The following is a 25,994-nucleotide window of genomic DNA, read 5'->3' as shown; positions in this document are numbered from 1 at the left end:
CACTTCCCTCTCTGTGTACTGAGACACAACACTTCCCTCTCTGTGTACTGAGACACAACACTTCCCTCTCTGTAGTACTGAGACACAACACTTCCCTCTCTGTGTACTGAGACACAACACTTCCCTCTCTGTGTACTGAGACACAACACTTCCCTCTCTGAGTACTGAGACACAACACTTCCCTCTCTGTGTACTGAGACACAACACTTCCCTCTCTGTGTACTGAGACACAACACTTCCCTCTCTGTGTACTGAGACACAACACTTCCCTCTCTGAGTACTGAGACACAACACTTCCCTCTCTGTGTACTGAGATACAACACTTCCCTCTCTGTGTACTGAGACACAACACTTCCCTCTCTGTGTACTGAGATACTTTAGATCACAGTGGTGATAACTTGTTCAATCATTCATGTTCTGTCTATTTCCCTGTATCCCTAACATGCAGGTGACAACCATGCCTGAATACTTGCAGAAGCGATTCGGGGAAGCGAATACAATTATTCATAGCTATTTTGTATTTATTCATTTACATCTTCACAAAGATATCGGTAAGTAAAGTCAAAACACTTCTATGTATCTCATCAGCTATTTACTTTCTCAATACAACATTGTTTTGGACGTGAATCTTTTGAATGAATTAAGACCGCTTGCTCCGCTGCTGTGTGTGCGTCATGCGTGCGTGTGTGCAGGTGGATATGTATGCTGGGGCAGTGTTTATTCAACAGGCCCTGCAGTGGAACATCTATGTAGCTGTGGTGGTGCTTCTGCTCATCACTGCTCTTTACACTGTAACAGGTACCCTGCTATTCTCTCTCTCTCTCACACACACTCACTCTCTCTCTCACTCATTTTCTCTCTCTATGTCCCTTTCTCTCTTTCACTCTCTTCCAAAACAATCATATTTTTCCTAAAGTCTACCAGTTCAAACATACAGCCTGGTTCAGTGTTGTGCTGTGTTGTTTCAGGTGGTCTGGCTGCTGTCATGTACACAGACGCTGCCCAGACTGGCATCATGTTGATAGGAGCACTCACCCTCATGGGCTTCAGTAAGTCTCTGCTTTGGTGCTGTGTTGATCGGTGGCTACTGTATACACTGAGTTTACAAAATATTAGGAACACCTCCCTAATATTGAGTTGCCTTACAACAGCCTCAATTCGTTGGGGTATGGACTCTACAAGGTGTTGAAAGCTTTCCACAGGGATGCTGGCCCATGTTGACTCCAATGCTTCCAACAGTTGTTTCAAGTTGTCTGAATCTCCTTTGGGTAGTGGACCATTCTCGATACACATAGGAAACTGTTGACACAAGCCGGTGCTACTATAAATCGTTCAAAGGCACTTCAATGTTGAGTGTGAAAAACCCAGCAGCGTCGCAGTTCTTGACACAAACCAGTACGCCTACTACCATCTACACTGATTGAGGTGGATTTAAGTGCCATCAATAATGGATCATATCTGTCACCTGGTCAGACTATGTCGTGGAAAGAGCAGGTGTTCCTAATGTTTTTTATACTCAGTGTATGATTCAAAGATAAATACTTTGTCTTTAATTAGAAAAACTTTCCAACTAGATTTGAGATTTCCTTAGTTATTGATTTTCATGTTTTTCACTCTCTGTATAGTTTACACTCTGTACAGTACAGTACAGTACAGTACAGTACAGTACAGGGCAGTACAGTACAGGGCAGAACAGTACAATACAGGGCAGTACAGTACAGTACAGGGCAGTACAGTACAATACAGGGCAGTACAGTACAGGGTAGTACAGTACAGGGCAGTACAGTACAGTACAGTGCAGTACAGTACAATACAGGGCAGTGCAGTACAGTTTGCCTAACTGTCTAACTCTGCCCTACTCCTGTGGAGGTTTCGCTGAGGTGGGGGGCTGGAACGCCCTCCTAGAGGGGTATGCTACGGCCATCCCCTCTGTCCGCGACCCTAACACCACATGTGGCATCCCCCGGGACGACGCCTTCCACCTGTTCCGTGACCCTGTGACCTCTGATCTGCCCTGGCCGGGCATCCTCCTGGGCATGTCCATACCCTCCATGTGGTACTGGTGCTCAGACCAGGTAACAGTGACACTGCTTAGGGACAGTCACTAGATGGCCAAGAGGAGAAGATCTGAGGTATCAGCATTGATACACCTTAAAGGGGAATGGAAACACTAGGCTTTAGAACACCATCTAACTTGAACTGTAAATCACCGTATTGGCATTGTTGCATCACTGGCAGGAGAGTTTTGATTCACCTTAATAATAAAACAGATGGATTGTTTAAGTGCTCTATACACTTAGGAGGCACATTCAGCTGCTCTGTCAACAGTTCCAGTCACTGATTCTGTGTTGTGTTGTATCCAGGTGATAGTGCAGCGCTCCCTGGCTGCTAAGAACCTGCTCCATGCTAAAGGAGGCTCCCTGCTGGCTGCCTACCTCAAGATCCTGCCCTTCTTCATGATGGTCCTGCCCGGCATGATCAGCAGAATACTCTACCCAGGTACAATGTCCTAAGTGCAAGGCTTTGGCAGTAACTCTAGAGAGGATACTGTACCTAGGTAAAACCTGCTGATACCACTCTCAAACAAAGGAGAAACAGTATATTTACAGCAGCGTTGTTGTTGCGTCTAGACGAGGTGGCGTGTGGTGACCCTGAGGTGTGTACTGAGGTGTGTGGGAACCCAGTGGGCTGTTCAGACATCGCCTACGCCAAACTGGTCATGAAGCTACTGCCCTCAGGTGAGGAACTTTTTCTCTCTGTAACATGTTGTATATCTCCATCTGTCTATGTCACTTCCTGTACACACTGAGATACTGTTCAACTGAAGACCGAGGTCAGCCTGCAGGCGCCCGGGCGGCCACAAGGAGTCGCTAGAGCGCGATGAACTTGGTAAAGCCCCCCACCCAAACCCTCCCCTAACGACGCTGGACAAACGTGCACCGACCTATGGGACTCCTGGTCACAGCCGGTTGTGACACAGCCTGGTTAAAAGTTACATTGAGATCTGATTGTATTCAGATCTTATAAGTGTAAACAAACAATATAAGGACAAGATCAGATTGAAGGACGCATGTTAGAGGCAGGTAACTCTCCATACTCCTGTCTCTCTCTGTGTACTCTCCATACTCCTCTCTCTCTCTCTGTGTACTCTCCATACTTCTCTCTCTGTGTACTCTCCATACTTCTGTCTCTCTCTCTCTCTGTACTCTCCATACTCCAGTCTCTCTCTCTGTGTTTGCTCCATACTCCTGTCTCTCTCTCTCTGTGTACTCTTCATACACCTGTCTCTCTCCCTCTGTGTACTCTCCATACTTCTGTCTCTCTCTCTCTCTGTGTACTCTCCATACACCTGTCTCTCTCCCTCTGTGTACTCTCCATACTCCTGTCTCTCTCTCTCTCTCTCTGTGTACTCTCCATACTTGTCTCTCTCTCCCTCTGTGTACTCTCCATACTTCTCTCTCTGTGTACTCTCCATACTCCAGTCTCTCTCTCTGTGTACTCTCCATACTCCTCTCTCTCTCTCTGTGTACTCTCCATACTTCTGTCTCTCTCTCTCTCTCTGTACTCTCCATACTCATGTGTCTCTCCCTCTGTGTACTCTCCAAACTCCTGTCTCTCTCCCTCTGTGTACTCTCCATACTCATGTCTCTCTCTCTGTGTACTCTCCATACTCCTGTCTCTCTCCCTCTGTGTACTCTCCATACTCCTGTCTCTGTCCCTCTGTGTACTCGCCATACTCCTGTCTCTCTCTCTCTCTCTTGCTCTCCAGGTCTGCGTGGTCTGATGATGGCGGTGATGATTGCTGCTCTCATGTCCTCCCTCACCTCCATCTTCAACAGCTCCAGCACCATCTTCACCATGGACCTGTGGAGGCATGTCCGGCCCCGAGCAACCGAGTGGGAACTCATGCTCGTGGGAAGGTATACATACACATGCACTCATACTCATGCATACACATACTCATGCATACTCATACTCATGCATACTCATACATACACATACTCATGCATACTCATACTCATGCATACTCATACTCATGCATACTCGTGCATACACATACTCGTGCATACTTATACTCGTGCATACTCATACTCGTGCATACTCATACTCGTGCATACACATACTCGTGCATACACATACTCGTGCATACACATACTCGTGCATACACATACTCGTCATGCACATACTGCATACCATACTCGTGCATACTCATACTCGTGCATACTCATACTCGTGCATACTCATACTCGTGCATACTCATACTCGTGCATACTCATACTCGTGCATACTCATACTCATGCATACACATACTCATGCACTCATACTCATGCATACTCATACTCATGCATACTCATACTCATGCATACTCATGCACATGCATACTCATGCATACTCATACTCATGCATACTCATACTCATGCATACACATACTCATGCATACACATACTCATGCATAAACATACTCATGCATACACATACTCATGCATACTCATACTCATGCTCGTGGGAAGGTACACATACACTATCCTCCTCAGGATGTTTGTGCTGGTTCTGGTGGTGGTGTCAGTGCTCTGGATCCCTGTGGTCCAGGCCAGTCAGGGAGGACAGCTGTTTATCTACATCCAGTCCATCAGTACCTATCTCCAGCCCCCTGTTTCCATCGTCTTCCTGACTGGATGCTTCTGGAAGAGGACCAATGAGAAGGTGTGCTTGTGTGTGTGTTGGGAGGGGATACAGAGTACAGTATGTGAGGTAGTGAACTTGTCTGCAGTGAAGGCGTCTGGAGTGTAGTGAAGGTTTCTGTAGTGAAATGATCTATAATGAAGGTTTGTAGTGAAGGTGTCTGGTGAAAATGTGTGTAGTGAAGGTATTTTTAGTGAAAGTATGTGCTGTGAAAGTATGTGCAGTGATGGTATGTGTAATGAAGGTATGTGAAGTGTGTAGTGAATTTGTGTAGTGAAAGTGTGTGTAGTGAAAATGTGTGTAGTGAAGGTATATGTAGTGTGTAGTGAAAATGTGTGTAGTGAAATTATTTGTAGTGGAGGTATGTATAGTGAAAGTATGTGTAGTGAAGCTGTCTGTAGTGAAGTCTTGTGTAGTGAAAATGTGTGTAGTGAAGGTATGTGCAGTGAAGGTGTATGTAGTGAAGGTATGTAGGTGTGTGTAGTGAAATTGTGTGTAGTGAAGTTGTCTGTAGGGAAGGTGTCTGTAGGGATTTGTAGTGAAGGTGTGTGTAGTGAACATGTCTCCCAAACCATCTCAATTGGTTGAGGTCAGGTGATTGTAGAGGCCAGGTCATCTGATGCAGCACTCCATCACTCTCCTTCTTGGTCAAATAGCCCTTACACAGCCTGGAGGTGTGTTGGGTCATTGTCCTGTTGAAAAACAAATTATGGTAGCCATGCTGGTTAAGTGTGCCTTGAAATCTAAATAAATCACTGACAGTGTCACCAGCAAAGCACCCCCACACCATCACACCTCCTCCTCCATGCTTCAATGGGAACCACACATGCAGAGAGCATCCTTTCACTAATTTGTCTTCACAAAGACACTATGTTGATCCAAAAATCTAACATTTGGACTCAAACCAAAGGACACATTTCCATGGGTCGTAATGTCAATTGCTCATGTTTCTTGCCCAAGCAAGTCTCTTCTTATTATTGGTGTCCTTTAGTGGTGGCTTTGCAGCAATTTGACCATGAAGGCCTGATTCACACAGTCTCTTGAACAGTTGATGTTGAGATCTGTCTGTTATTTGAACTCTTCTGTGAAGCATTTATTTGGGCTGCAATTTCTGAGGCTGGTAACTAATGAACTTATCCTCTGCAGCAGAAATAACTCTGGGTCTTCCATTCCTGTGTCGGTCCTCATGACAGCCAGTTTCATCTTAGAGCTTGATGGTTTTTGCGACTGCACAGTTCCGTATTGACTGGACCTTCATGCCTTTAATGTAATGATGGACTGGGTCGTTTCTCTTTGCTTATTTGAGCTCTTCTTGCCATAATATGGACTTGGTCTTTTACCAAATAGGGCTGTCTTCTGTATACCACCCCTACCTTGTCACAACAGAACTGATTGGCTCAAATGCATTAAGGAAAGAAATTCCACAAATTAACTTGTATTTATTTTATTTATTTATTTCACCTTTATTTAACCAGGTAGGCAAGTTGAGAACAAGTTCTCATTTACAATTGCGACCTGGCCAAGATAAAGCAAAGCAGTTCGACATACAACGACACAGAGTTACACATGGAGTAAAACAAACATACAGTCAATAATACAGTATAAACAAGTCTATATACGATGTGAGCAAATGAAGTGAGAAAAGGGAGGTAAAGGTAAAAAAGGCCATGGCGGCAAAGTAAATACAAAATAGCAAGTAAAACACTGGAATGGTAGATTTGCAATGGAAGAATTTGCAAAGTAGAAATAAAAATAATGGGGGATGCAAAGGAGCAAAATAAATAAATAAATTAAATACAGTAGAGAAAGAGGTAGTTGTTTGGGCTAAAATATAGGTGGTCTATGTACAGGTGCAGTAATCTGTGAGCTGCTCTGACAGTTGGTGCTTAAAGCTAGTGAGGGAGATAAGTGTTTCCAGTTTCAAGGAAACAAGGCACACCTGTTAATTGAAATGCATTCCAGGTGACTTCATGAAGCTGTTTGACAGAATGCCAAGAGTGTGCAAAGCTGTCATCAAGGCAAAGGGTGGCTACTTGAAGAATCTCAAATATAAAATATATTTTGACTTGTTTAACACTTTGTTGGTTACTACATGATTCAATGTGTTATTTATTTATTCTACAATGTAAAAAATAGTACAAAGAAAAGAAAAACCCTTGAATGAGTAGGTGTGTCCAAACTTTAGACTGGTACTGTATGTGTAGTGAAGGTGTCTGTAGTAAAGGTGTGTGTAGGAAGGGGTGTGAAGTGAAGGTGTCTAGTGTAGGTGTAAAGTGAAGGTGTGTGTAGTGAAGGTGTGAAGTGAAGGTGTGTGAAGTGGAAGGTGTGTGTAGTGAAGGTGTCTAGTGTAGGTGTGTGAAGTGAAGGTGTGTGTAGTGAAGGTGTGTGTAGTGAAGGTGTGAAGTGAAGGTGTATGAAGTGAAGGTGTCTAGTGTAGGTGTGTGAAGTGAAGGTGTGTGTAGTGAAGGTGTATGTAGTGGAGGTAAGTGTTTGCATCTGAAAATAGGCTGTACTTGGTTTTTCACCGACAGGAATGAAATGCTACTCAATTTGCAATCAGATTGCAGTAAAAGTCAGATGTATTGAAAGATGATGAGAGATGAAATGTCCCTCCTTTGTGTTCTGCAGGGGGCTTTCTGGGGCCTGTTCCTGGGCCTACTGGTGGGCGGTGGAGGATGGCCCTAGACTTTATCTATCCCTCACCACTGTGTTACCAGGAGGACAGCAGGCCTGATGTGGTGAACATGTCCACTACCTCTACTTCTCCACCGTTCTGTCTCTGCTCACCCTGGTGGTGGTGGTGGGAGTCAGCCTGGCCACGGAGAAACCCCGCCCAGAGCAGGTGAGGGGAGGCTGGGGAGTGCTACTAAACCAGAGCTCAAATACAGTATCTTGATAGTGATTGTGATGGCAATTGTGTATTTGAACAAATCAACCTATTGATTTCAACGACACTGTGATAAATTAAGAATCTACAGTACTGTCTAAATCAAATATAAACTTGAGATAGACAGTGTAATAAATGTGAGCACAATATGGCCTATCACTAACCGTTGCTGTGTCTGTGTTGTTGCTACGGAACAGATCAGCCGACTCACCTGGTTCACCAGATTTGATAAGGTGGAGAAGAGCAGTGGAGCTTTAGAGACAGTAGAGACTGTGACTAGTGCTACAGAGACCGAGGAGAGTGCAGAGCGGAGATAGAAGACAGAGTGCAGGAGAAGGCTAACGGAGAGACACACCTCCAGAGGAAAGGTGGGTGTTGTCCCCTCTTTTAGGTAGCAGTAGGTTAATACTGGCAAGTTGCTTCAACAATACCAAGGACCATGATTCATACAATACTCACAATCCCAGTGCTTGAAGTGGACTGAAATAGGTGCCAGCACTCATTTTGGGTGCCAGTACTGTTTATATTTAGGTGCAGGAATATTTTTAAGACAGCAATATTCTATAAGATGCCGGCACCCAAAACTGAGGCGCCAGTACAGGTGTGTTCCAGTTCAAGTCAAACACTGCTCACGCATATACCATTACACTTCTCTCTCCCCAGTCTCCTCAGAAGCCAGTGTGAGGAGCCAGTCCAGGCTGAAGGCCGCCCTCTACTGGCTGTGTGGGATGGAGCGGCAAAAGGAGGGTGACAGCGCCCACAACCCCTCTTCTTCTCGACCCCCGCTAGCTTCTGGAAGAGGACCCATGCCTTAGCCACGTGGTCGACGCCAACCTCATCATCTGCCTCTCCATCGCAGTCTTTATCATTGGCTACTGGGCCTAGTGAGGATTTCAACAGCCAATGATATTGGCAGGGACAGGTGGTGCTTGGCCATTGCTGCAGCATCATCGGAAAGCTGCTGAAGTGTCACAGTAAATGCTGTTATTTATTATTGTATAATAGCAATGTATAGTTTTTTTTATAACCCCAGCCACTCTCAGCCCATCCCACCCTCAGCCACTCCCAGCCCATCCCACCCTCAGCCACTCTCAGCCCATCCCACCACTCAGCCACTCTCAGCCCATCCCACCACTCAGCCACTCTCAGCCCATCCCACCACTCAGCCACTCAGCCCATCCCACCCTCAGCCACTCAGCCCATCCCACCCCTCAGCCACTCTCAGCCCATCCCACCACTCAGCCACTCTCAGCCCATCCCACCACTCAGCCACTCTCAGCCCATCCCACCACTCAGCCACTCTCAGCCCATCCCACCACTCAGCCACTCTCAGCCCATCCCACCACTCAGCCACTCTCAGCCCATCCCACCACTCAGCCACTCAGCTCATCCCACCACTCAGCCACTCTCAGCTGACCCCACCCTCAGCCACTCTCAGCCCATCCCACCCTCAGCCACTCTCAGCCCATCCCACCCCTCAGCCACTCTCAGCCCATCCCACCACTCAGCCACTCTCAGCCCATCCCACCGATCACCATAGACCACCCTCATTTGGTTTCCATGTGCCATATATCTTTCAATTGTGCTGTGATTTTTTTCAAAATGTCTGAATCTTTCTAATCGTATATTATGTGGAGATTGTGAGCTAAAGATGAAAACCTTTCCTACGAGTATTATATTATTTATTGACTGACTAATGCTTTCCAAATTACCCAACACTGCTATTTGTAAGGTTAATTTTAAGTGCATGTGATTTTTTTAATCGTTCCTGAACCTGTGACCAGAAACAAGCTACATAGGGGCAATACCAGAATAAAATGATCTAGTGATTCTGCTCTTCACAGCAACATCTACAGAGCTGAGATGGTTGTATGCCCGATATATATGGCATTCTGTTGGTGGCAAGAATTTTATATATGAATTTAAATTGAAAAAATTAAGTATTGAATCAACTGTAGTTTTTTGTACCAGTTCATAAACCCTATGCCATGGAATTGGTACATCAAATCTCCTATTCATGTTGTACCCTGTATGGTCGCAGCTGTCAACATTTTTGTCCTCAGATGAAACTGGTATATTATTCTATTTATGCCAGTTCATTCAGCCAATTTGTATCTCGCCATATGGCAGCAATGTATAGTTTTGATTGGCAGTGTTTAAATGGGCATGATGCTCAATATGCTACATTTATTATAGCTCTTACTAAGAGTAGACATTCCATTAGATTACAATATACAGTATCAATTCAGTATTCAGCTGGACATGAATAAACATGGGATATTCCTGTTTTAATTCATGTTTAGTTTATTTAGAGTAATAATACCCAAAACTATTTTCCTTTAATATGAACAAACAGTGGAGGATCCATTCACCATTATCGAAAATATTTGTTCATTTTCAGGTTGAAAAGACACGGGCAGAAAAAAGCAATGCAAATCACATTCAAAACATGCAATGTAGTGAAAAAAAGGCAATAATCACAAGCAGAGTGAGTAGTCAGGTTACCCACTAAAGATTGTCAACATAACATCCTAAATTTGAATAGTAATCATAAAATAAAACCTGGGATATTGTTCTGTTGGGTTGTCCATTTCCTGAGCTAAATTAAATCAAACAAATCATTTCTCAAATAAAAAATCTGTGGCAGGAAATATCCAATCACTTTTCTTATATAACTTTTTCTTTTAAAGGGGAAATCTGTGGCAGGGAATATCCAATCACTTTTCTATATAACTTTTTCTTTAAAGGGGAAATCTGTGGCAGGAATATCCAATCACTTTTCTTATATAACTTTTCTTTTAAAGGGGAAATCTGTGGCAGGGAATATCCAATCACTTTTCTTATATAACTTTTCTTTTAAAGGGGAAATCTGTGATTGGTATACACATTTTTGGCAGGGGTGACTGTTTTGTTTGAATTCAGCTCTGTTGAATAAAACGCAGTCCTATATTATATTGCGGTAAGACAGGGTAAAAACAACAAATAAATGAAACAGGGTGAATATTGGGAGTGGAGAAGACACAGTATGAAACTAATGCAGTTAATTAAATTGCACTCCTCATTGATACTTATTTGGTCCTTGGCAACTATTAAAACATTTATATTACAAACACAAAGCAGCACACTCACCAAATGTTTTTATTCATCAACTGGCATCTTTGGTCCTTGAGAGCTCTCATCAAATCAAGTATGGCAATTTATAGGATTCTTTGGGCTCACCATGTATAGTTGCTCATCAATAGCACTTTCTGCATTACATTTGTATATACTTGGCCCATTAAAAAACATTAAAGAAAGTTCTCAAATGGGGCAAAATTGCAGTTTTGTAGACAATCTTAGGTAATGCATTGAGGACAAACAAATGAGCAATTTCCATTCAAAAAAATATTCCTACAACCACCATACAATGTACCACAGGGAGGAAAGTTACATCATACAAACATAGAAGTTCTGAGCTTTTAGGTTTACAAGCTTAGCCTCCCACCCAGCCCCAATTCAATGTCAACATTCTACAATGGATCCAAAGATGAAACAGTATATTCCAGATCCGATGCTTCCAGGTACTGGGTCATAACATTACAGCTTCGCCAGCATTGGAGTTCAGTGGTTTTTATATATATATATATATATATATATATATATATATATATATATATATATTGTCCAGTCCCAGTACAGGCTTGGTTGATTCAATAGAAAGCTACAGTGGCATCTCTAGCTGCAGGCCAACTTCCTATCATGTTTAGCAGAATGAAGGTTCAGTGAACATGGGGTGATCCTGTGGTTCAGTTCCAATACTGTTGATGGTTTATGGATGGAAGGGTGTTGGTGTTGAGGGTGTTGGGTGCTGGGTGCCAACAGTGTTGAGTTTGGATTATGGAGTAAGAGAAGGTTGTCTAGTCCCTGTATTGTTGTAGAGAGTAATGTTGGCTAGGGGTTGTTTATTATTGCTCACTGGATTGACGAGCAAGGAGTTTGTATGGTCCAGTCTGTAGAGGCTCAGGGCTAACTCCAACTACGGCGATAGGATGAATGGCTAGCATATTGCCAATTGGGCAGAGGCAGAATGTTTTTTGGTGATGTCTGTTGGAGTGATCCCTCCCCCTTTCACAGACTGGTGCTCTCTGATTGGATCTCAGGGTCCAAGGGAGGGGTTGAATAGGGGAAGGCTCATGACCAGCAGAGCTCTCCTTGTATGTCCACCATAATTTCAGGGATAAGGGCTCGGCCAATCCCCTTCAAGTTCAGGCTGGCATCTACAGAAGACATTTAGATTGACAGGTAAGTGATCACAGGTAAGTGATGACAGGTAAGTGATCACAGCCTACTAGGGTTAGGATTAATTACATTTTAATTCAGGCAATTCAGGGATAAATTTAAATTCCAGTTTAAGAATTGAGAAGTGGTATTTATTAGCCAATTCAGGAGATAAATAAAAATTCCAGTTCAAGAATTGAGAAGTGCTATTTATCGTTTTCAATTATGATTTTTCGATTTCAGATCACTTCCCGAATTGATGCAATTGACCTTAACCCTGCAGTACACCACTATCAGTCTGCAGCAAGAAGCTCTACAGAACAGACAGAGGCACACACATCAGTCACCGAACAGACCATATCCACACCTCAAACCTAAGGAAAGCACACAAACTCTGCATCCTGGAGAAAAGACACCAAGGATTTGTCATATTGCAATATATATATATATATATATAAATAAAAATAAAAGGAAATATATTTGACTATGACAGGGAAGTTGAATGCCACTTTTGCATCCTGGAGAAAAGACACCAAGGATTTGTCATATTGTAAAATAAATATATATATATATAATAAAAAAGGAAATACATTTGACTATGACAGGGAAGTTGAATGCCACGTGCCACAGTTTGTACATTTTCCGATGTGGGAAATGTGATTTCAATAACAGAGTGACTTGGAGAGTATTGTTGATATGTTACTCTGAAATGCTAGAAGTGCATCACCTGGGTTCTGGAGTGCTTCAAAGAAATGAAGCCAATTCCAGTCATTTAGATGGTCTGGACATGAATTTTCAAATATCCCACAACTCTTTGCTTTTATGCAGATTCATTCTAAAGTTAATGTCCAGGCCTTCTATTACACTGCTCAAAAAAATTAAGGGAACACTTAAACAACACAATGTAACTCCAAGTCAATCACACTTCTGTGAAATCAAACTGTCCACTTAGGAAGCAACACTGATTGACAATAAATTTCACATGCTGTTGTGCAAATGGAATAGACACCAGGTGGAAATTATAGGCAATTAGCAAGACACCCCCAATAAAGGAGTAGTTCTGCAGGTGGTGACCACAGACCACTTCTCAGTTCCTATGCTTCCTGGCTGATGTTTTGGTCACTTTTGAATGCTGGTGGTGCTTTCACTCTAGTGGTAGCATGAGACGGAGTCTACAACCCACACAAGTGGCTCAGGTAGTGCAGCTCATCCAGGATGGAACATCAATGCGAGCTGTGGCAAGAAGGTTTGCTGTGTCTGTCAGCGTAGTGTCCAGAGCATGGAGGCGCTACCAGGAGACAGGCCAGTACATCAGGAGACGTGGAGGAGGACGAGGAGGGCAACAACCCAGCAGCAGGACCACTACCTCCGCCTTGTGCAAGGAGGAGCAGGAAGAGCACTGCCAGAGCCCTGCAAAATGACCTCCAGCAGGCCACAAATGTGCATGTGTCTGCTCAAATGGTCAGAAACAGACTCCATGAGGGTGGTATGAGGGCCCGATGTCCACAGATGGGGGTTGTGCTTACAGCCCAACACCGTGCAGGACGTTTGGCATTTGCCAGAGAACACCAAGATTGGCAAATTCACAGTCATGGTGTCAGTCTTGGTGTAGGGTGGCATTTCTTTGGGGGGCCGCACAGCCCTCCATGTGCTCACCAGAGGTAGCCTGACTGCCATTGGGTACCGAGATGAGATCCTTAGACCCCCTTGTGAGACCATATGCTGGTGCGGTTGGCCCTGGGTTCCTCCTAATGCAAGACAATGCTCGACCTCATGTGGCTGGAGTGTGTCAGCAGTTCCTGCAAGAGGAAGGCATTGATGTTATGGACTGGCCCGCCCGTTCCCAGACCTGAATCCAATTGAGCACATCTGGGACATCATGTCTCGCTCCATCCACCAGCGCCACGTTGCACCACAGACTGTCCAGAAGTTGGCGGATGTTTTAGTCCAGGTCTGGGAGGAGATCCCTCAGGAGACCATCCGCCACCTCATCAGGAGCATGCCCAGGCGTTGTAGGGAGGTCATACAGGCACGTGAAGGCCACACACAGTACTGAGCCTCATTTTGACTTGTTTTAAGGACATTATCAAAGTTGAATCAGCCTGTAGTGTGGTCTTCCACTTTAATTTTGAGTGTGACTCCAAATCCAGATGTCCATGGGTTGATAAATTTGATTTCCATTGATAATATTTGTGTGATTTTGTTGTCAGCACATTCAACTATGTAAATAAAAAAATATTTAATAAGAATATTTCATTCATTCAGATCTGGGATGTGTTATTTTAGTGTTCCCTTTATTTTTTGGAGCAGTGTATTTGACTTAGATAAGAAATAGGAAGTAGAGTACCGACTGCACCGTCAGTATCAGACTGGACCATCGCTTGGACTATCCCAGGGGTGTCAAGAGTGGTTAGTTAACAAGGGTAGCTGTAAGTAGCCTTCAACCACAGCCATGGCACAACGGGGTGGGAATCACACGCATGTTATTTACTATTGGCAGACAGGGTTAATGCATTGGGCTCAACCACACACACACACACACACACACAGGCAGACACACACACACATGCAGACAAACACACGAGCACGTACGCACACACACGGAGAGCAAGGGGCTGCAACTCAGAGCGTCAGCCAATCATATCCTTACCATTACCTGCCTCTCAATCTCAGCTCACAGGCAGGGCGGCAGCTCACACATCTGCAATATTCCAATATTTACCCATCATGCATTTTAAATTAAATCACCACAATTACAGTGTATGGTGTGCGTGAGGCGATACTAAAGGCAGTGAGACCAGAATCCAAGTGAACAAACACCTTTCATGGTTATATTTCTCTCTCTGTGAGAGTACTGATGAAATCACACAATGCTCGATTAGCTAGCATTGTCAGCAGCATATGATTTCATTGGCAGTTGGACAGTTAACTGTGTTAATACAGTAGGAAGACTTCCTGTTGTGTTTGCTTTGTGTCACTGTTTAATATCTAATACATTTGTGCATACACTTTTTATTTAGTGCTTTGTGTGTAACTATGTCTGAAACACTTAGCCAGAGCTTGAAAAAAAAGATTCTCAAAATGTCCTTCGACTAAAGAAAGAATGCATAGATAACATGTGTGTGTGTGTGTGTGTGTGTGTGTGTGTGTGTGTGTGTGTGTGTGTGTGTGTGTGTGTGTGTAAATAGGGCCAACAATACATCAGTATGTGCTACTGCAATACCGTGTCTGAGTCAGCCAGGGAGCCTCCTGCTCTGCTTGAAACCTTGAGAGTTCCTACCAGGAAAACTGCCACCCCCACCCCACCCCCACACCCACACACCCACACACTCCTCTGTTGAGATTCGTTTCCAGCTCTGATTATTATGTGAAGCTAATGAAGGAGCTGATTGGTGAATAATAGACTGAAACTCTATCCTTCTTTTAGTCATCCCTCCATCCTTCCTTTCTCTGGCTGCATTTTAGACTGTGTGTCATACCTTCTAGAGACAACCTTTCTCACCAGAGTGTTTCCTTCTTTACCACACGATGTATCATATCTCTGATAGGATATGGGCTGTGATTCTATCACCTGTGACTCACACAGCACATATTGAGAGCTGCATGGAGTCCTCTGTTGTAAGGTATACTGGCCAACTAGCGTACCCAAGTAAGTTTGTGTCATGACAGTTTAATATCCGTTATAGTCATGAGTAGTTTGGATTGGGAAAGGATGGACTGTAACTTTACCGGTGATGACCTTGGAGGCAGAGCCGCTGGGCCCGTTGCTGTCATCATTGCTGGGCGGCTGACGGGGCGGGGGAACTGTAGGTCGGGAACGTGGCTTCGGAGCCGGCCTGGTGGGGGCGAGGGAGGGAGCCAGAGTGGAAGGAGGATAGAGGGGTGAAGGGGGTGGAGGTTGGACCATCGTGAGGAGGGGTGCTAGGGGGTGTGGGGGTGTGGGGCGGAGAGGGGTCTGACTCCCCCTGAGACTGAGGGGGCTGTGGGGGCGGGTGGCTGGGGGCGTGGATGGGGGTTTCTTTACCAGAGTGGCGTCGTGGAGCGATGAGGGGGTAGGGGTTGTTAGGCGCGAGACTGTGGCCAAGGGTAGAGATATTAGCTACAAAGGGGTTGGCCTGTTTGGGTGGGGCAGGGGCTTGCTTCTTAGTACCTGGGGAAGACAAAATAAAACCATGGCTTTAAACTATGAAATCACACTGATCAAAACACTGATAAGTATGTGAGTTAAAAAGGTCTGAGCTTCTATCTGATTTGATGGATGCTGTTGTGGTCCTCTGTAGCTCACTTGGTAGAAAATGCATGCATGACTGTAAGTCGTTGTGGATGAAAGTGTCTGCTAAATTGGATATACTATTTGAAGTACGTTGTGTCAGTCTCTTAAGTGGAAACTACCAGAGGGTGTAGAGAGGTGTGGTTGGGTGGTCAGAGTGTGTTCTCTCACCTCTGCGTCCAATGTGGGGGCTAGGACCCCTGCATCCTGCCTGGGAGTGGGGCATCCCCACGGTGAGCTGGGAGCCCCCGTTCCTCAGGGGAGCGGGGGTGGTGGTGGGGTCATGGCCAGGGCTGTAGAGATAGAGGACAAACCCACTGTCACCTGTCAGTCTACAAGCCAGGTCTCAATGCAAAGTGATGACATGCAAAAACTGCATCACAGGTCAGGGTTTGTTACTTCCTTGGCAATCGTGTACAAAGAACAATTACAGTGACAATTAGCCAGTTACATGAGTCAAATCATAACATGGAAAGATTAAAGACAATTACGTCTCTCAAAACACAGTGTGTTTCCAACTGACACAAAACAGATGGAAAAACAATAAAGGAAACACAGGAAGTTCATTCAAGGAAAGTAATTACAGTTGCACATGCATTGAGGATAACCAGAGCAGGAGTACCAAGCCTGCTTGGGATGATCCCAGCATGGTAAACCATAGGGCTGTGAGTCAAGAGTTTGGGACAATCACAAAGCAAACATTAGACAACTACATGAAACGCCAAAGCAGACAGGTATGCATGCTGGGGGAGGGCTGACCAACAGACAGGTATGCATGATGGGGGGAGGGCTGACCAACAGACAGGTATGCATGCTGGGGGAGGGCTGACCAACAGACAGGTATGCATGCTGGGGGAGGGGGAGGTATGGCTGACCAACAGACAGGTATGCATGCTGGGGGAGGGCTGACCAACAGACAGGTATGCATGCTGGGGGAGGGCTGACCAACAGACAGGTATGCATGCTGGGGGAGGGCTGACCAACAGACAGGTATGCATGCTGGGGGAGGGCTGACCAACAGACACCAACAGACAGGTATGCATGCTGGGGAGGGCTGACCAACAGACAGGTATGCATGCTGGGGGGAGCGCTGACCAACAGACAGGTATGCATGCTGGGGGAGGGCTGACCAACAGACAGGTATGCATGCTGGGGGGAGGGCTGACCAACAGACAGGTATGCATGCTGGGGGAGGGCTGACCAACAGACAGGTATGCATGCTGGGGGAGGGCTGACCAACAGACAGGTATGCATGCTGGGGGAGGGCTGACCAACAGACAGGTATGCATGATGCATGGGGGAGGGCTGACCAACAGACAGGTATGCATGCTGGGGGAGGGCTGACCAACAGACAGGTATGCATGCTGCATGGGGGGGGCTGACCAACAGACAGGTATGCATGCTGGGGGAGGGCTGACCAACAGACAGGTATGCATGCTGGGGGAGGGCTGACCAACAGACAGGTATGCATGCTGGGGGAGGGCTGACCAACAGACAGGTATGCATGCTGGGGGAGGGCTGACCAACAGACAGGTATGCATGATGGGGGGGGGGGATGACCAACAGACAGGTATGCATGCTGGGGGGGAGGGCTGACCAACAGACAGGTATGCATGCTGGGGGAGGGCTGACCAACAGACAGCCACATGAACGGTCTGGACAGACAAATATTTAGGAAGGCTGGTAGGAAGGCAGACACTTGAGGGAGCAGGACCAGCACCCTGTCTGGGAAGGGATAGGACAATAGACAAGCACCAATAACAAAGCTGCTTCCTGGATCACGAGGAGAGGCCTTTCAACAAACAGCTAAATCATTGGCTTTGGGACATCGGTTTGATTTACAGCATACTTGATTTCATTGGGTGTGATTACAACACACTGTATCAGCCTGCATAGAACAATATGGGACAAGCAAACACAAAAGGTCAATGACAGAGTGAGTAGCTGTAGGTTGATCAATCAGGATCGACAGCAGGGCGGCGCGTAACCTTCTGGTTTCTGTTTGGCTGATTGGTGACGGGAGGGAGGGACTCAGTTTCTGCTTCCTCCTTACCTATTCTCCTCAGCGCTGTGCTGGGTAAGAGGCAGAGGCTGCTGCCCTGTGGCCACCTGGACCTCTGGTGCCCCACCCTGACCCCCACCCTCCCTAGCCAGGCCAGGCTGGCCAGCCTCCGTACTCCCACACAGAGTTTGCTCCTGGGTCTGGGGCTCAGCCACAGGCTGGGTCTGGGTGACTCCTCCAGCCTCTGGCGGTGGTAGAGGGGGCTGGAAGGCGGGCGAAGAAGCATGATGGTGCTGTTTTCTATTTAGAGTGGCAGATCTACGTGGGGTGGGGGTGGGGTCACCCAGTTTGTTAGGAGTGGGGCTATACAGAGGGGAGAGGGGAGAGAGTGAGGGGTGAAGACACACCGATGACAACATCAGAGAGGTGAGAGACAGAGACAGAGAGAGAGACAGAGAGGAGAGAGACAGACACAGAGACAGAGAGAGACAGAATGACAGAGACAGAGAGGAGAGACAGAGAGAGAGACAGAGAGGAGAGAGACAGACACAGAGACAGAGAGAGACAGAATGACAGAGACAGAGAGGAGAGAGACAGACACAGATACAGAGACAGAGAGGAGAGACAGAGAGAGAGACAGAGAGGAGAGAGACAGACACAGAGACAGAGAGAGACAGAATGACAGAGACAGACAGAATGACAGAGACAGACAAAGAGACAGGGACTGACAGAAAGACAGTTAAAAGAGAGACCACTCCAGAGAGAGAGAGAGAGAGAGAGAGAAGAATGAGGTATTAACCAAAGGCCTTTACTGAAGCAGAGATCACATGATTCTAGTTCAAGTGAGCTTTGAACTAGTGAACTTTGAGCTCCTTCCATTTCTTACAGCTTGACAACAGAATAGAGTGACAAAACACACAACCAGTAACCTAAAATCTAGGCTTTAATAGAGGTGGCATATAAGGGTTCAAAGTGTTAAACATTGTTTCGTATTTCAGAATGGTGACACAGCTTGATAAAAGTGTGATTCAATTCAAGACAAGTGAGGGTTAATCCTTATATCTCCTGAAAGAATGTGTTAAATTTAAGAACAATTCTTAGGTGAATAAAAGTGTGCTTATTCATCACATTCACCGCTGGCCTCGGTTTAAACACACATTTTATTGGTTTGTTTCTTCAATCATCTTACATATCGGTAATACTGTAGTGTTAAAACACACACAAACACATTGGAATGGGCTTTCACAAACTGGGATTCTGGATTCACAAACTGTCTCCTAGGGTATAGCTTGGACTTTATGAAGAAGGCAGTGGCTGTTCCTGCTCCCCAGCAGGTGTTTCCTTGACTGTGATGGACTCGTCAGCCACTACATAGAGGGCTGAGACGGCCGCTGCCCCCCTGGACTCCTGCCTGGTCAGTGTCCGGGCATGGATGCTGAGACCTGGGCTGGGACGGGGGCTGCTATGGGGGTAGGACAGGTACCTGTCTTTGCGGGGAGTGTCCCCGTCCACCAGGCTTCCGGGACGTCGCCTCTCGAAAGGGCCTGGGTCAGGTTCAGGGGTCATGGCCACGAACATACCCGACACGTTAAAGTCCACGTCTGGTGAGAAGTGAAACACAGAGGTCAGCAAACAAGACAACGGGCATTTCCTGTTCTATGTCGAGTGAGGAGTAACTTGGGAGTAACATAGTCACTTAGATAAAGACTTTCTGTAACACAATCCCTCCCAGGTTCAAGTAGAGGTCTCTTACCATCTGGGAAGAACCAGTCAGCGTGCTGGATGATGGGTTCTATGATGGCCACCACATGGACCGAGGTAGCAGCAGCCATCTCTGCCAGAGTCCTGGGGACAGAGACAGAGATCAACATCAATGAAACATCAAGCTAAATTAACTACTGTACAACACTACTAATGCTAATTGTTTACCTCAAATGAAGGGATGGATTTGTAGAAATAAGTAGATGGGGAAGCACTGCTAAGGTACACAATGGTGTTTTTTTTGTAGACAGAAGGTGCTCTTTGGTAAAAGGGGTAAATGGGTCATCAAAAAGAAAGGAGGACCAAGGCACTTGGAAACAACGATTTTAAACGTGTTATCTTTGTTTCCATGGAACGTGCCATACAAATAAAGGAAGTGTTACGAATTATAAGAAGAGTGCCTTGGTCCTTTCTTTTTGATGCATGGGATGGATGTGTATTGCTCACCCCTCAGTCTTGGACCAGAGCAGGTTGGGTCCCAGCACTATGGCGATGTTACTGGGAGTCATCTTATTCACCTCACTGTCCTGGGCCAGCTTGGCTAGGAACTTTACCAGATACCTGCAAACAAAATCCCAATGGGGTATTGAACCATAGACCTTGTGTGCATCTCATAAATAAATCACCTTTGGGAGCATGGAATTCCAATGGTGGACGATTATGTTTCCAACATTGACACTCACCTGAAGTTGGCCTTGTGGTTCTTTGGCAAACCGTCACATGCCACCCACAAAGCCTGAAGCCTCCTGTCTGGGTCAGACATACTGTACAACACAACATTACACACCCAAATAAGATGGTACAATGTTTCACAGTCTCTGTAATAAACACTTGTTGGGTTTGGGTCGTATTCATTAGGGCACACCATAGCAAGACTCTTTGCAACGGAAAACGCAAAAAATGATTCATTATTTGCCAAATCCGCGTTTCGGTCCGTTTTCTTCTGTTTTGTGCCTAGTGAATACGAGCATGGTCTTGAAAAGTGTTTCACTGCAGAGTGTGATGAGTATATTCTCCAGTGTATTTGTGGACAGTGAATCATTGCGTACAGGTGGATATGTAGTAGTCTTACTTGGAGGCTTGTGTCCACTCATCATACAGTGAGAAGGTCAAAAGGGGTTCAGGCAGCTCTCTGAGGTAGGACTTCAGGGCTCCTAGACAGAGACAACACAACCACAAATATGGTTCATTATAGAACATAAACTGAATGGGGTTCAGGCAGCTCTCTGAGGTAGGACTTCAAGGATCCTGGACAGAGACAACACAACCACAAATATGGTTCATTATAGTACATGAACTGAATGGGGTTCAATTGTGCTTTTGGAAGTAGTGGGACTGTCCTCCTAAAATCAAATCAAAGTGTATTTGTCACGTGCGCCAAATACAACAGGTGTAGACCTTACAGTGAAATGCTTACTTACAGGCACTAACCAACAGTACAATTTCTAAGTAAACAACAGGTATTAATTGAACAATAGATAAGGAAATAAAAAACAACAGTAAAAAAAGACAGTGAATAATAACAGTAGTGAGGCTATATACAGACACTGGTTATTCGGGCTGATTGAGGTAGTATGTACATGTAGGGATGGTTAAAGTGAGTATGCATATATGATAAACAGAGTAGCAGCAGTGTGAAGAGGGGTTGGGACACACACACACACACACACACACAATGCAAATAGTCCGGGTAGCCATTTGAATACCTGTTCAGGAGTCTTATGGCTTGGAGGTAAAAGCTGTTGAGAAGGATTTTGGTCCTAGACTTGGCAGTGCGGTACCGCTTGCCTTGCGGTAGTAGAGAGATCAGTCTATGACTGGGTGGGATCTTTGACAATTTTTAGGGCCTTCCTCTGACACTGCCTGGTATAGAGATCCTGGATGGCAGGAAGCTTGGCCCCAGTGATGTACTGGGTCGTACCCTCTTTACAACTGTCTTGGTGTGCTTGGACAACTCTAGTTTGTTGGTGAAGTGGACACCAAGGAACTTGAAGCTTTCAACCTCCTCCTTTTCCTGTAGTCCACAATCATCTCTTTAGTCTTGGTTATGTTGAGGGATAGGTTATTATTCTGGCACCACCCAGCCAGGTCTCTAACCTCCTTCCTATAGGCTGTCTCGTCGTTGTCGGTGATCAGGCCTACCACTGTTGTGTTGTCTGTAAACTTATTGATGGTGTTGGAGTCGTACCTGGCCACGCAGTCGTGGGTGAACAGGGAGTACAGGAAGGGACTGAGCACGCACCCCTGAGGGACTCCAGTGTTGAGGATCAGCGTGGCAGATGTGTTGCTACCTACCCTCACCACCTGGGGGCAGCCCGTGAGGAAGTCCAGGATCCAGTTGCAGAGGGAGGTGTTTAGTCCCCGGATCCTTAGCTTAGTGATGAGCTTTGAGAGTACTATGGCGTTGAATCCTGAGCTGTAGTCAATGAATAGCATTCTCACGTAGGTATTCCTTTTGTCCAGGTGGGAAAGGGCAGTGTGGAGTGCAATAGAGATTGCATCATCTGTGGATCTGTTTGGGCGGTATGCAAATTGCAGTGGGTCTAGGGTTTCTGGGATAATGGTGTTGATGTGAGCCATTACCAGCCTTTCAAAGCACTTCATCGCTTCGGACTTGAGTGCTATGGATCTGTAGTCATTTAGGCAGGTTGCCTTAGTGTTCTTGGGCACAGGGACTATAGTGGTCTGCTTGAAACATGTTGGTATTACAGACTCAATCAGGGACATTTGCCAGTGACACTTGCCAGTTGGTCAGCACATGCCCGGAGTACACATCCTGGTAATCCGTCTGGCCCCGCGGCCTTGTGAATGTTGACCTGTTTAAAGGTCTTACTCACGTCGGCTACGGAGAGCGTGATCACACAGTTGTCCGGAACAGCTGATGCTCTCATGCATGCCTCAGTATTGCTTGCCTCGAAGCGAGAATAGAAGTGATTTCTCTCGTCTGGTAGGCTCATGTCACTGGGCAGCTAGCGGCTGTGCTTCCCTTTGTAGTCTGTAATAGTTTGCAAGCCCTGTCACATAAGACGAGTGTCGGAGCCGGTGTAGTATGATTCAATCTTAGCCCGATGTTGGCGCTTTGCCTGTTTGATGGCTCGTCAGAGGGCATAGCAGGATACATGATACTTTTCAACTCAAATATACACCATTCCCACTGGACTGAATACGGTCTCAAATCCAAAGATTGCAGATTGTATTGTCTTCCACTGTGCACCCCCAAATTCAACCCCTGCATAGACTATTGAGAGTAAAGGGGAACGAAAACAACTTTAATGAGTTATGTAAGGGAAATGGGTCATACCAGCTACAGCATGGGGGTCGGAGTAAAACTCCTCTAACTGGGAGGTGGAACAGTCCAGCGCTGCCTTCAGCTTCTTTAGTTTGGAGGCCCCAGCAGTGATTCGGAACAGACCCTGAGAGAGAGATACACTTTTAAAGTCTTAAAGTTTACAAATGTTTATTTCTTCATAGAAAATTAGAACTGGTTCAACAAACTAACCACAGTTAGATACAAATATAAATGAGGGAAAATGACAACTTGCATTGAATTGAGAAGCTCTTTGAGGGGGAAATGGATGTCTACTTTCTGTTCTAAAATTAGAGAAGGCTGTCTGGTTTGGGTATGACTGAGACAAGGAAGGAGGGAGAAAATAGATACCATCATATCACATCTAGAGATACGAGTCTTTGAGGTTGAGCGAAGGATATTTGCAACAACAGTTCTGACTGTATAAAAAGAAACGAAAGCGTTACAGTTGAAAACTTCCCTCCAAGGCACGAGGCTGGTTAACCAACCAAAGAACCAGACCACAGATGTCATCAGTACCAGACCGTAGGCTCTTACTCAGCATGTGTGTGAAATGGCAATTGCCTAGTCTTCTGTCTGTAACATGTTGGTCTTGATCATAAAGGAGTGAGTAGTTTGCTACACATTAGATATGGATAGGGTGACTTACCCTCAATAACTAGTAGTGAAATGAGACCTAGTGAGAAGCACTATAAAAACACTAGCCCAGGGTTACCCAACTGGCGGCCCGCGGTCCAAATGATTTGAATTGTCCCCCCAAGTTTTTGTTGGACCTGACAGACTGTAGAAACACCAGCAAATCAGCTCCAAGTGTTTTTCATTTTGGAAATCTGTTCCAAAGCATTCCCACCCATAATAGAGAGATATACAGTATGTGATCGTATACAAATGTAAGCAAGGTTTGAAATTATTATGTTTTAGTCCAATATTATATCTGTTTGGGCTTCTTGCAGTCAATTTGCAGTCTACAAATGATTTGTAATTCTATTCTGGCCCCCTGACCATCCACTCAAGAAAAGATCTAGTTGATCCCTGCGCTAGTCCATTCTTTTCCTCATCATCGTCATGGTGATGGTTACCTCCTCCTTCATGCCAGTCTCCAGCAGCATCATGACACAGGCCTCTAAGGGCAGGGCGATCTCACGGTTACTCCTCTTCAGGTGCTCTTCCAGAGCCGTGCCGTACGCAGGCTTCTCCATCCATGAGTCTGTACACAGGGCACAACATGGCCGCCAGCGTAGGTCAGTTTCATTATCATGAACCGTATGTGAGGAAACAAAGATTCTGTTCTGACTGCTAGTTTATTCCTGTCATTTTAGAGCACGACTAACCGATTGCTCACTAATAACCAACTGCATCTTAGCACATGTCATTAATTGATCTGTTCCAGAGTGAGACCAGGGCCTCTATTCAAAAAGCGCTCAGAGTAGGACTGCTGATCTAGGACCAGTTTAGCCGTTCAGTTCATAATGAATCAGCTTTATACAGACAGGGGGATACCGGCCCAGATGTGACTGTAGATGTTTTTAAGACAATAGAGCCATTTTCACTCAAATCTCATTTAACCTGATTCAATCTAATTCCTATTTCATTAAGTCAGAGAAAAACTGCTCATTAGCACCTCTTTGTTTTACTGCTAAGGAAATGAAGAGCCAAGACTTAACAAACAGACGCCAGTAAAGTCACTTGAGATTTTCTCTTTTTATATCAAACCTTTATCAGACTCGGTATCCTATTTAACATGACATGAACAGTTGGCTGTGCTTTGTGAATAGTGGCTTTGAAATGAAAGAGGTAACACATATCTGACCAAGGTGATGCAGTCAGAACATTCATTGCATGAAGTGAGAAAGCATTTTGAATCAACATTCAGCTGAATTTATTCTTGCAGGGGAAGAACATTAATGTTTGGTATTTTATCAAGAAAATTGTTAACAGGTTTTGATTCATTAAGGTCTCCTTTACCGTTCTGTGCCTGTATGGTCGGCAGGACTCCTTCCAGAGCAGCCAGAGACCTCCTGTGGTAGTCAGCCTGGGCCTCTACCAACTGATACACGTTCACATGGCATCACACATTCACATGGCATCACACACATTTACATGGCATCACACATTCACATGGCATCACACACATTCACATGGCATCACACATTCACATGGCATCACACACATTCACATGGCATCACACACATTCACATGGCATCACACACATTCACATGGCATCACACACATTCACATGGCATCACACACATTCACATGGCATCACACATTCACATGGCATCACACACATTCACATGGCATCACACACATTCACATGGCATCACACACATTCACATGGCATCACACATTCACATGGCATCACACATTCACATGGCATCACACATTCACATGGCATCACACACATTCACATGGCATCACACACATTCACATGGCATCACACATTCACATGGCATCACACACATTCACATGGCATCACACATTCACATGGCATCACACACATTCACATGGCATCACACACATTCACATGGCATCACACACATTCACATGGCATCACACACATTCACATGGCATCACACATTCACATGGCATCACACACATTCACATGGCATCACACACATTCACATGGCATCACACACATTCACATGGCATCACACATTCACATGGCATCACACATTCACATGGCATCACACATTCACATGGCATCACACATTCACATGGCATCACACACATTCACATGGCATCACACACATTCACATGGCATCACACACATTCACATGGCATCACACACATTCACATGGCATCACACATTCACAAGGCATCACACACA

General features: G+C 45.4%; 1 protein-coding gene and 1 pseudogene across 2 annotated transcripts in view; one reads left to right on the top strand and one right to left on the bottom strand.

The window, feature by feature from the left end:
• The first annotated feature begins 451 nt into the window (after positions 1 to 451).
• LOC135528765 (sodium/myo-inositol cotransporter 2-like) lies at positions 452 to 7,922 on the top strand (annotated as a pseudogene).
• A 7,579-nt stretch (positions 7,923 to 15,501) lies between these two features.
• Positions 15,502 to 25,994, bottom strand: part of LOC135528764 (rho GTPase-activating protein 17-like) — a 55,272-nt gene continuing 44,779 nt past the window's right edge. The window contains exons 9-19 of one of the 2 annotated variants that reach the window (XM_064957831.1): positions 25,133 to 25,214; positions 24,247 to 24,374; positions 23,162 to 23,273; positions 20,933 to 21,014; positions 20,544 to 20,624; positions 20,308 to 20,421; positions 19,853 to 19,944; positions 19,583 to 19,700; positions 18,151 to 18,462; positions 16,269 to 16,390; positions 15,502 to 15,977 (exon numbers count right to left, since the gene is read on the bottom strand). In XM_064957831.1, the coding sequence (XP_064813903.1) occupies positions 15,601 to 15,977; positions 16,269 to 16,390; positions 18,151 to 18,462; positions 19,583 to 19,700; positions 19,853 to 19,944; positions 20,308 to 20,421; positions 20,544 to 20,624; positions 20,933 to 21,014; positions 23,162 to 23,273; positions 24,247 to 24,374; positions 25,133 to 25,214 (1,620 nt within the window). In that variant the 3' untranslated portion in view covers positions 15,502 to 15,600. Of the gene's footprint in view, positions 15,978 to 16,268; positions 16,391 to 18,150; positions 18,463 to 19,240; positions 19,701 to 19,852; positions 19,945 to 20,307; positions 20,422 to 20,543; positions 20,625 to 20,932; positions 21,015 to 23,161; positions 23,274 to 24,246; positions 24,375 to 25,132; positions 25,215 to 25,994 lie in introns of those variants that run through there. The other variant, XM_064957833.1, reaches the window with a different exon arrangement.

This window comes from Oncorhynchus masou, unplaced genomic scaffold (genome assembly GCF_036934945.1).
Source record: "Oncorhynchus masou masou isolate Uvic2021 unplaced genomic scaffold, UVic_Omas_1.1 unplaced_scaffold_1028, whole genome shotgun sequence".
NCBI classification, from domain to species: domain Eukaryota; kingdom Metazoa; phylum Chordata; class Actinopteri; order Salmoniformes; family Salmonidae; genus Oncorhynchus; species Oncorhynchus masou.
Note: the sequence above shows the minus strand (reverse complement) of the source record. Positions and strands in the feature narration are given on the sequence as shown.